Source organism: Ostrea edulis, chromosome 6, assembly GCF_947568905.1.
Source record: "Ostrea edulis chromosome 6, xbOstEdul1.1, whole genome shotgun sequence".
NCBI lineage: Eukaryota > Metazoa > Mollusca > Bivalvia > Ostreida > Ostreidae > Ostrea > Ostrea edulis.
Genome location: NC_079169.1, coordinates 83,311,364 through 83,323,660, shown reverse-complemented (window position 1 = coordinate 83,323,660; position 12,297 = coordinate 83,311,364). Strand labels below are relative to the sequence as shown.

The 12,297-nt window shown below is 40.9% G+C and overlaps 1 protein-coding gene across 3 annotated transcripts in view; it reads left to right on the top strand.

Annotated features, from left to right (window-relative positions):
- The first annotated feature begins 1,501 nt into the window (after positions 1–1,501).
- The window catches only part of LOC125646994 (CD209 antigen-like protein C), a 36,480-nt gene continuing 25,684 nt past the window's right edge, over positions 1,502–12,297 (top strand). Inside the window, exons 1-2 of one of the 3 annotated variants that reach the window (XM_056141017.1) lie at positions 1,502–1,861; positions 4,095–4,240. In XM_056141017.1, the coding sequence (XP_055996992.1) occupies positions 1,612–1,861; positions 4,095–4,240 (396 nt within the window). In that variant the 5' untranslated portion in view covers positions 1,502–1,611. The remainder of the gene's footprint in view (positions 1,862–4,094; positions 4,241–12,297) is intronic. The other 2 variants (XM_056141018.1, XM_056141016.1) reach the window with 2 other exon arrangements.

Sequence of the window (12,297 nt, the reverse complement as noted above, 5' to 3'; positions counted from 1 at the left end):
CAGTGCAATACAATTTTTACAAATCATTTCGATTTAGCACCAACAAACACCTGCAAAATTCAGGAAGGTAGATTGATATAGTTCGAGGGAAATTTTAACAACATTCTTGATGGAATTTTTAAAAAAAAAATAATCTTCAGGATAGGTTTGTAAGACCAACAAAACATAAAGAAATTATAAACACTTCCGATTTAATGATTATTTCAACCTACCTTTACGACAACATGAATCATGTTGTCCTTCGCTTTCGAATATGGTTCCTTTTGTCCATTCAGTTAGTCAGAGAAGGTCTAGAATTTCATGGGCAACTGAAAACAAACACTTTTGTCTTTACCACCGGTGAAAACGGGGAAGAATTCGCAACTTTGTCACGCGACAGCGTCTTTCCATCAAAAGGAGTCTAAATTGTTTTAAAATACCCCTGTTACTCATTACCAGTTAAGTCGTTTCATGCCAGATATATTTTAAAAAATGCAAATTGCAGTAAATCATATACAGCTCACTGCCTCCGTGCAACCACCATTCAGGGAATGAATGATGCTGGTTTTGAAATTTGACACATTATGCACATGTCTGGCCATAAGTCGTCTGTTTGCAATTGTTCAACAGCACAGAAAAAATTAATGCCTGACACTTTAAGTAGAGTTATTGTTACATACACCATGTTGAATGTAAACAATAATAATCCGCGAACAGTTATTTGTCATACTGAGACATCTTCAAATCATGATCCTTTAAAAGTTACAATAAAGATATCTCCTCTTCAGCATCTGCTCTCTCTCTCTCTCTCTCTCTCTCTCTCTCTCTCTCTCTCTGTGGCCTTATTTATGCAATCTCCATAGGTCAACAACTGCGTCTTTGAATTTGAAAAATAAATCCACACAACGACAATCCAAATATGTCTGCTGCACCACGCTTTGTTTCCGCTTTGTTCTAATTTAGGTCAGGCGTTACTTAGAGTGTTATATTAGTGCACGGGTATTTTAAACTGTCATTTTGGGAAAGGGGTCGTTTTCAATTAAAACAAATTTTGAAACTTTACAAATGAATTAGTTTTGTGTTTTTGCAGCAAATTATAAGAAATAAAATTGATTTTGACCTATGTTAAACGAAATGATGCTACTTGGTGCAGTTTACGATTCTTATGATCCGCTTCTTCGCGGATTATAAAAATAAACTGCATAAAGTTACGTTATATAATTCCTTTATTGTTTCCCTCGTTTTCTATTAATTTCTATCTATCTATGAAATGTGAAAATAAAGAACAGTGATCAATCTCATAACTCATATAAGCAATACAAATTAGAGAGGTGGGAAGACACAGACCCCTGGATATACCAGAGTTTCATTGTTTCACAAGTTACATGTACTGGTATAATATCGCATATCCACGCTTGTCTTGGATATGCGCATTTATCTCCGTAACTGTATCCTCATCAGTTTTTATTAAAAGGGAAAGGGGGGGGGTTCTTATTTATTCCGGGAAATTTAATTCTGCAATAGTCTAATATATATTGACACGTACACGTCACGTCCTTTCTGGAACATTCTTCCAAACGGCGTGGTCATCAATTTGGTGCAGCATCAATTCTATCCATAACACTTTAAAATATGCCCAAGACCAAATCAAAAAGGGGGGCACCCAGATCCACGACGTCGGACCAGTCTCAGCATGCTCAGGCAGTACAGACAGGGCGTAATCACAGGACACGGAGGAGCAATGCTGACTCCAGTGTAGCACATGGCGGAGTCCAGCCACAGATACCTGTCGTCCGGCCTCAGATACCTGTCGTCCAGCCCAAAGACCACTTTCAACCCCCACAGTGGGTGCAGCCTGGGGTAGAATTAACACCGAGTACAGGTAATGATATTTTGCACAATGAATTTAATCAGGGCCCACAACCGTTACCTACAATGATCAATTCAAACCAGGCCCCATTGGCATATCATGTTGATAACCACACTAAACATAAAATAGTCAACGGTGAATTTGTTAATTTAGCCACTTTGCTTGTACGTGACAGCAGTAATTCTCAGATAGCATCTATTCTCTCAGTCAACAAATTTGGCCAAATTATTGCACATCCTAAGCAATCAAACAAAATCACTACTATTGAACGCTGGACAGATGCGTTCCTCATATTTACTAGCATATATATTGCTGCTCATCCAGAAAAAACACAGCAATTATTAAAGTACGTCCACGACGTTAGACTGGGGGCAGAAAAGTCACAGGGTTGGCCTAATTATGACGAGCAGTTTCGCTTGCGTATGGCAACTAATCCGTCTATGGACTGGGGCAGGGTTGATGCAGAACTTTGGCTCATTTACATGACCCCTTCAAACACCCCATCCCCTCAGCCACCATCAAATCAGTATCTCAAGTGTTTTGATTATAATTACAAGGGGTCGTGCCACAAGATTCAGTGTAGATATTTACACCGTTGCCTTAAGTGTGGCGAAAACCATCCGTCAAGTGATTGTGCTAAAACCCAGGCTAAGGCGGGCAAACCAGGGGGACCAAGCAACAATCAGCCCTTTCGGGCCAATAGCAACCAGTCACAATCCTTTATCCCAAGCCAAACCAGACAGCAGTCTGGATATATGGGCCCTGGCAAATTCGCCAATAAATACTAGCATAGTTGTTAGTTATCTCCACACATACCCAAACACTACATCAGCTATTTCATTAAAAAATGGTCTAATTCGGGGGTTTAGATTGCAGTATTCGGGTCCTCGACTGCCAATGTTTTGTAGTAATCTTTTATCAGCCACTGAGCACACAGAGGTGTTGCAAGAAAAAATCCATAAAGAGGTGCTTGAAGGGCGAATGGCTGGTCCTTTTGACCACCCCCCATTGCATAATTTACACGTTTCCCCAATAGGTGTCGTTCCGAAGGCAGATGGCGGTTGGCGCATGATCACACATCTTTCTTACCCACCGTCAAATAGTATAAACCACCATATCGACCCGATTCACACATCTGTTAAGTATACCTCATTCGATACTGTAGTCCAAACCATTAGTCTTCTGGGCAAGGGGACGTTCATTGCAAAAGTTGATATCAAAAGTGCGTTCAGGTTAATTCGGGTTCATCCAGCTGATTTCGAACTCTTGGGCTTGCATATGAATGGCAGTTTTTATATTGATAAGTGTTTACCTTTTGGTTGCGCTATTTCATGCAAAATTTTTGAAATGTTCTCATCATTTTTAGAGTGGTTGGTCATAGCTAAATCAGGGATTGAAACGGTTCACCATTACTTGGATGATTTTATTTTTGCAGGCAGTGCGCATACAAGCCATTGTCATGTCCTTATGCATACATTTCAGTCTATGTGTGTCGAGATGGGAATACCTTTGAACCAGGATAAATCTGTTCAACCCACTACCTGTTTAATATTTCTCGGTCTGGAGATTGATACTATCAAAATGCAAATTAGAATACCCCGAGAAAAGGTTGACGAACTCATGAATCTCCTACTCTTCTGGGTCTCGAAAAATAAAATTAAGTTATCTACCCTTCAGAGCCTGGTGGGCAAGTTAAATTTTTTTGGCAAAGCAATACCCGGTAGCAGGGCATTCGACCGTAGATTTTACAACGCCACGATTGGTCCCACTAAGCCATCGCATCATATCAGAATCAATCACTCAATGCGTGAAGACATGAATACATGGATAATTTTTTTGAGGGGATTCAATGGTGTAGTGTATTTCCCAGAGAGGGAGTGGGCCACCCAGAACACTTTACAACTGTTCACGGACAGTGCAGGTGGATCTAGTTTAGGTTGCGGGTGTTATTTTCAGGGTCAGTGGACCTACCTTCAATGGCCACATGATTGGGCCATTACTTCCATCTTGAAAGACATCACATTTTTAGAACTTGTGCCCATTGTGCTAGCCATATCAGTATGGGGCAGTAGGTTGCAAAACAAAAAGATACTATTTCATGTGGACAATATGGCCTTAGTACACATTCTTAACAAACAGTCATCTAAGTCACATCGGGTCATGTCGTTTGTTAGACCACTTATCCTTCAAACATTGCACTTCAATATTCAGTTCAAATAAAATTGTTGATTCTATATCTCACAAGCAGTGGGACTTGTTCAGGAACCTGGCACCTACAGCCGACCACAACCCTCAGCTAATCCCAGCTTCGTTCCAGAGGCTGCTTTGTCAAGTGAAATAAGCCGCCTTTTACACTCATCCTTGTCAGCAAACACCAACCAAGCATATATGGTGGGTATTCAGGCATTCAACCATTTCTGTAGCATTCAGGGACTACCTAACACATGGCCACCACTGGATGCTCACATCAATACATTTATTGCACATTTATCCATACATGGTTACAAGCAATCCACAGCTAAAGCATACATCTCTGCCATTAGTTTTTATTGCAAACTCCACTGGAATGCGGATCCGACTAAGCATTTTATAGTGCAGAAATTGTTGCAGGGTATGAAGCGCACAAATTCAATATCGGATGCCCGTTTACCTATCACATTGGGCATTTTGGAACTAATCATAAATAAACTACAGGTGGTATGCTCTAGCACGTATGAGACCCTTCTTTTTAAAGCATCATTCTCACTAGCTTTTAATGCCTTGCTTAGGATAGGGGAATTTGCTTTGTCAAAGGGCAATTCTGTGGATCGGGTTTTACATACTGGGGACATTTCCCTGCACACTAACTATTTAACAATTCACATTAGATATTCGAAAACTGACCAACTAGGTAGGGGCACCACATTGACAGTACATAAGATGACCGGAACTACTTGTCCAATACAGGCCATGCACGATTATATGGAGGTTAGGGCACCGAAAGCGGGGCCATTATTTTGTCATTACTCTAGTCAGCCTCTTACTCGTTACCAGTTTACCTCAGTTTTGTCACGCTCGCTTAATTTAGCGGGGATAGATAGTAGGCACTTCAAATCCCACTCGTTTCGCATTGGTGCAGCAACTACACTCGCACAACAAGGCATGTCAGCCGAAGTTATTCAAGCGGCAGGTCGATGGAGATCTGTTGCATATCAGTCATATATTCGCTAATCTCTTAACGTTCATATGCCTTGGGTATTTGCATGCCTAACATTCACCAAGTTTTTCATAGGTCCAATTAAAGTGTGGATTGTTGGATCCTCCATTATTAAGAGGGCAGCAGTGGCTGCCAGATCCAGGACAGGGGGACCAAACCTTAACGTTCCAAACACGACCATTTGGTGGCAAGGTTACGGGGGTATGAATTTATACGAGTTGGTGCCAAAACTTAAAATATTACAGCAGGTGCAAGATATTCCTGATCTTATCATTGTTCATTGTGGGGCAAACAACCTAGGCCGTACCAATCTGTGGTCACTGGTCAGTCTTCTTCAGTCTGCTGTACTAGAAATAACCAAACTTTTTCCTAGTGTGAAATTAGTGTGGTCCTCACTGCTACCTAGATTTAGTTGGCGTTATTCTACACAGATACAGGCAATGGAAAACGCCAGAGCAAGAATTAACAGGGAGGGTATTAGGCTAATAGCTTCAAAGGGTGGGGCGTTCATCAAACACACACAGTTTGAAGCTAAGCCCGTTCACCTGTATCATTCTGGTGGTGTGCATCTGTCACAGCTCGGGAATGACTTATTTCTCAATAATCTACAAGGTGCCCTTGAAACCTTCATTGGTGGCAGGGTTAATGCGTTTCCTTAGACCTGTTTCGATTTGCGGCAATCTGGTTAGCGGTGACCATTTGAGTTGGCGTACTGCCGCCGTCACCACGGTTCTGGGCACTCCCTTGGTGGCGGTTGCAGTCCCACAAACGCTCCTGTTTCACGGGCGTGTGTGGCACGTGCAAGTGGCGTTTCGGCGCACCCCAACTCAAATGGAGGAGTGCACCCAATATTCTGCAGCTTCATGCCATGAACTTGAAAATTTGCAGTATTGATTGATGATTGAATTGCTGATTGAATGATTGAATTGTTGTTGACATTGAATTGTCGGACTATTGATTGATTGATTTAATATCTTAATTCTTGTATTATTGATTGATTTATTGTATTTGCATTTGGTGACGTGCACTTGCGTTTACCCAGTGCGCAATTCGCCCATCTGGGGCCGTCACATTTGATTGATTGATTGATTGATTGATTGTTCAGGGGGCGGCTCTGTGGTAGCCCCCAACCATCACCGCGGCCAAGAGCGCCAAAACAAATAAATACCGTTCATTATTATAGTGGTTGTACAGTGTTATTTTTAGACAAGAATCGGTGATAATATCATACTCTATAATATGATCAATTATATATATTATGACATTGTCTTGCCACTGTAAGAAGAGGGATGTACGGGCTATCTTTGTTGCTAATTCTAATCATTTATTGACTAAGATATTGTTTAAACTAATAAACTAAACTGACCGTTAAGAAACCTTGAAACTGATATTCACCGGTATGACATACTTTCTTGTACATATTTTCCTGTCCAACTAAATGTATAAATATGGAATGCACGATAAATATACTATATCTATGCATGCTTCAGTATGGCATAAATAAAAAAACAACTTTCTACTTACATATGAAGTTTGCACGTTGTTTAACTGGGGCATTTGAGAATTTTCTGTCATTAACTTAATGTGAAGTGCCACAAAGAGGTAGTTCTTACAGCAAGAACTGAGTATTCTATTTAAAGTCTACTATGTCCCCCTTTTTAAAATGATTATATTCTTAAGATCCGGGACTTTTACTTGAAATGTCGGGCATTTGGTGAAGAAACGTCACTATCTGTTGTAAATGTTTAAAGTTTGACGTGATGTCAGAATCGAGAATCGAACTCGTGTCCCCTGATTGCAAACATTAAATGTAATATATAATCTAAATACGGAAGTTCCGAGTTCCCCAAGAGTTATTTCCCTTTGTCGAACTCTTCCGTAAATTATGACGTAATATATGATGACAGTGGGTACAGTTGCTCATTACTATCGTTGTATTATTTCTTAAAAGATGATATCCAGAGTTTCTGAGACCATCCTATCTCAGGGAAAAGGCAACTTTAGTGAGTTTATGAGTATTGGATAACAAAATGGCTCAAACAAATATTATTAATTGTCATCTTTCTTTGATAAAAGCGTCACTCATGTAGAAGAGGAAACGAATAATGATTCAATAGCCAATTTGATGATCTTATTCAAACAGATTATGCTTGATATGGCCAGAATATGGATACCAGTGATTGATATAAACAAAAGTAATCATTTAAACACAAAGTCAAATAGGAAAACAAGCTGTTGAGCGCTACTGGCGAGCCAAAATAGCCGCCTTGACCATAAGCTGTTCCAGGCGCAGAAATGTTTCCAGCCGTGACGATTGGAATATTGGCATGTAAGGGAGAAATCCAACTGCTTATCTGAAATTGACACAAGAAAACAAAACGAGAAGCGGCAGTAATGTTCGATAAAAAGGATCTAACATTAAAATGGGGTGTGGTAGGGAGGGTTGAATTTGTTTGCAGACGACTGTGCGTATGACGTCACATTTTTGCTGTGTTCGGCTAATATTCCGAAAATCGTGACGTGGATGACTCTAAGAACCCGGGGTAGTGCCCTTGGGATGCCGGGAAATAGCACAGTAATAAAAAATAAAAGCTCCGTATCACTTTCATAAATGGATTTAACCTCTAGTGGTTAAATCACATTATAAAAAGATGTACTGAGCCCAGACTTGCATATCCTCATGCACAAAATAAAATTTAAGAAATGGCATAATGTACCTTGAAAAACTTTTATTTGACGATATTGGCCACGGCTGCAATTTACAATAACAATAAGGGAGGCAGGCATCAAAATAGCCACCACGAGACTATGCTCAGGCATAGGCTGCGCCACCAGTAGGGCAACCCGTACAATACCACACAGTTACGAATAACTATCAAAGTGTGCTTGACACGATAAGGCAATACTGAATAATCACTCTAGCCCATATTTGGCTTTAAATTTTAACCCCCCTGCCACCTTCAACACCAATTAATATCCATGTCAATCGAGTACTGGGTGAAAATTCATCAAGTCAATCAATAACGCCATAAATGACTAGGTGATACTAATTGTCAATACAGAAATCATAGACCTTCAATAGTCTATAAATGGTCAATATAAATGTAGGAAAATAAAAAACTATGACTAAAAGAATGTTCAATCAGTTATAGCGCAGCCATGGCCCGTTTTCGCCAAGTCTCGGGGAGACCTGAACGGAATTATCCTTAAAAAAGGCTTGCAATGCCTGTTGCAATCTAAACAAAAACAAGTTATTGCCCATGTCGGAAAGGTGGACTTTATCCTTAAAGAACATGCCCGTGTTGACGCGATGTAACTCTGGATACCTGATGTACTTCCCTCCTGATCTAAGCATACAAGTAGCCACATGGCTGTTTACACGAATTCTTATTATTTCCATGGCAGCTTGGTTTATTCCCCCCTCCATTGAAGGCGTGACAGTATCTGAGACCAAATCAATATTGTTAATGGTAGTAATGCTGTTAATTTTTTCAACACAGCCTTTAGCCTGAAACGCAAGTCAGCTGATTTCGCCCCTTTGTCCATTGGGATGTTGTTGCCCCCATAATGTATAAATAGCATGTGAGGAGCATCTTCTACCTTCAGTAGTGTCCTAACTTTAGGGTAAATCTCTTCCAGTCTCATGCCCCCTTTGCCTTGCCAAAATATGGTAGCATTATGGCGGGCTAACTCTAGGTTGGCACCAAATGAAGAATGAAAATTTTTTTGGACCTACAATGTGAATATTTTGTATTTCTTAATCATTATACTTTAGACCCCCCCCCTCCTGAGCTCGAGGCACTACAACATAGTGAACCTTATTTCCTAATGTACTTGAATAAACAATGAGATTTCCACCGGCCCTTACTAGCAATATCTTGTTCGCTAGTTCCCATGACCCAAGCAAAGGAAGCTGCCCCGATGCGGAAGGAATGGGTTTTGTATAATCGGGTGTCTAATCCTAAATTACTTATAGCCATGTTAAAAACAGACGCTACTTGGTATCTAGTCACTGGTCTGCCCGAGAGGTGACAAAAAATGGTCCTGGGATTTTGGGTCTTAAATGCATGAATGATAGCATAGTGCGCACTGGGCATGTAGACTGAAGCGTAGAGGATAGCGTTATAGTTACCCCCTTTCCCACCTGGTCAGTCTTTGAGTGTCTGAGGAAAATGGGGACTGTATTATTGTGTTCTAGGTAGATTACGTCCCTAGCTTGGATAGCATGGCCAGGGTCATGCACTGAATTTTGAACCAGTTCTCCCATTCTGAAATACCCGAAGAAAGCGGTTGTGAATATGGCCGAGAATAGCGCAGATTCATATGGGGATTTGCAAATTGTAGGCAGCAAGCGAAGTATACTCGACAAGATATACAATGTAAGTGGTTTCCTGTCGTCAGCACGCGGGTTTTTACGGGTCAATCCGACCAGGACTTTTCTGAGTAAAAACGATTGAGTTGAATCATGGATATTGTGTAGCTTGCAAAAATATGATAACCCAGATATGTAACATTTAATTGTGTTGAGAAAAAATTGCTTATATGATAGGTACGACACGAAATTTACTAATTCGTGGGAATGAGGAGGCCACTTTTCTTCGTGGTAGTAAGCCTTACGAAATATGTTAAAAACATTCAGTGCCATGTCATACAACTTCCTAGTATTGTCGGAAATGGAGTAACTCAAGAGCTCTTGAGATCTTCGTTGTAGATAAATTGCAGAAAAGACTGGGGAATTGCTATTGGTTGTTCCTCTGAGTCCGAGAAGATGGCCCGGAAACGTGACCATTGCTGTCGAGAAAGAGAATCAGCTTTAACATTATGCTGGCCTGCGATATGGGACGCCTTAAACTGAATATTGTACACCAACCCTTGGAGAACTAACTTCCTCAGCAAATGCCTGACCCTTTTTGATTTGGATCTTTTGGAATTGAGAATGGATACAAGGGCTAGATTATCCGTATGAAGGATTACTCGCCTGCCAGCTAGTTTCTTGCCCCAAATATCGAAAGCTATAGTTATTGGTACTAACTCCAGAAAAGTAATATCTTTAATAATTTCTTACCCTTCCCACTGAGCTGGCCAGCGCATAAATGCCCATTGCTGGCCTAATATAGCACCACAACCTAATTGCACACTTCCTGCACTATCAGTAAACAACTCCAATTCAAAATCATTTGTCCAATCTACTGTTTTCTATGATGTAACTCCATTAAAGCACTCTAAAAACATTAGCCAAATTTCAATGGCTGTCCTCATTTCTAAACTGACCCTGCGCTTGTGATGTGGTCTTGACAGTCCACAAGTAGCATAATATACTATAATAGCCTTCTAACGAAAGCCCTACCAGATGGAATGGCCCTAATACAAAATTCAACAAACTTGTAAGGGCTTGGAGCTCTTTCAGCGTGACTTTGCGTTTCGATAGTATGCATAGTAACTGAGTCTTAAGCTGTTGCAATTTGTCCAGGGGTATTCTGATTGTCATATTGGCAGTGTCGATTTCTAAACCGAGAAAGACTAAGTTGTTGGTAGGACCAACAGTTTTTTCGTGAGCCAATGGGACCCCAAGATTGGAACAGATGGAACAGAAAATTGACATTAGCCTCGCGCAATCTTCAGTACCCTCTCTACCTGCCATTAGAAAGTCGTCTAGATAATGCACCACATCAAGGCTATTGGCTTGCTGCTTAAGTGCCCACTCTAAAAATGTTGAAAATTCTCAAATTTTGCGAAGCTCACTGAAGATCCGAAAGGTAGACACTTATCCACAAATATCATTCCCTTAATTTTGAAGCCCAATAATTGAAAATCGAGTTTGTGGACTGGCAACAACCTAAATGCATTTTTTATATCTAGACATTCTACTAGGGCTCCTGGACCCAACCTTGCGAGCATGTCTAATGCTTCGTCAAAAGATGAGTATTTCACGGAACAATACTTTTATCTATATGATCGTTGATACTATTTCCAGGGGGATGGGATAAATGGTGAATTAATCTATAAGAACCCCCCTTCTTTGGCACCATGCCCACTGGGGATAACCTAAGGTTCTGCAGAGGGGGGTGGTCAAATGAGCCTGAAACTCTACCCAATGAAATCTCCTTAACAACTAATTGAATCGCTTGATAATTTAAACCAGCCATGGATTTAAGATTTTTACAATCAGTGGCAACACGTGGTCCTTGATAACAAAGCTTAAACCCATAAGTAAAACCTTGCTACAATTCTAAAGCCACCGAACCGAGTGGGTAATTGGTCAATAATTTGCTCAACATGCGCACCTTGACTGGGCTTGTTGCGATATTAGTGAGGTCTAAATGACTGGTCATGAGGGGCTCTACTAGTTGAGCTTGGGTTGCTGAGGTCGCCAAGTTGCTTGCATATCACCAGACCTAAAATTTAAACTGGTGCCTGAGGATGTTCTATGCCTAATGTAGGGGTGATTTTGTGAACATGATATGCATTGGTGTTTATATTGGCACCGATATTTGCTACATTGCCCCTTGTAATTAAAATCATAACACTTTAGGAGCGATGCCTGGCTGTAGGAAGACTGGGTGGTTGTTGTACTGTACATGTACAGGAGCCATAGCTCTTGGTCAACAACAGCAAATGAAAGGGAAGGGTTAGCCTCCTTCTTCAACCTAAATTGAACATCATAATCGCGCCATCCTAAGGTCTTAACTCTACTTGCCCCCAGCCTAATGGTATGGATATATTTAAATAGTTGGGCCATGCTCTCAGGATGTACTGAAGCATATATTGACGCATATATGAGGAAAGCATCAGTCCAAACCTGTATATCGGTTATGACCTTGGCTTTGGACTTAGAGGCCAAAGTAAGGCTACCCTCTTTCATGGAAAAATATTTAGTGTCATCGTTGGGATCAACCCCCTCAGAATTTTCAACCAACAGCCCCAAATTTATATATTCCCCATTTACAATTTTGTGTTTCAATCTATTTGGCACCATGTGCCCCAAATCATTGTCATAACTCTGCGTTTGAGCAAGATAGTTACTAGAAAATATCTCAGGTTCTGTACCTGTACTTGGCTCATCCGCAGGCATGCTTGGCAGGAGGGGCTCTATGGGCATGCATTGAGACTGCCTGGATATGATGTCTGCCACGGCTTGCGACACCTGAAGCAATTGCTCGTTGGTAAATGGCGTTGTTGGGATCTGGGGCCCCGTGTTTGATGGTTCTCTTGCTAGTTGACTTGGGGCGGGAACTAAGGTAGCGTTGTCCGA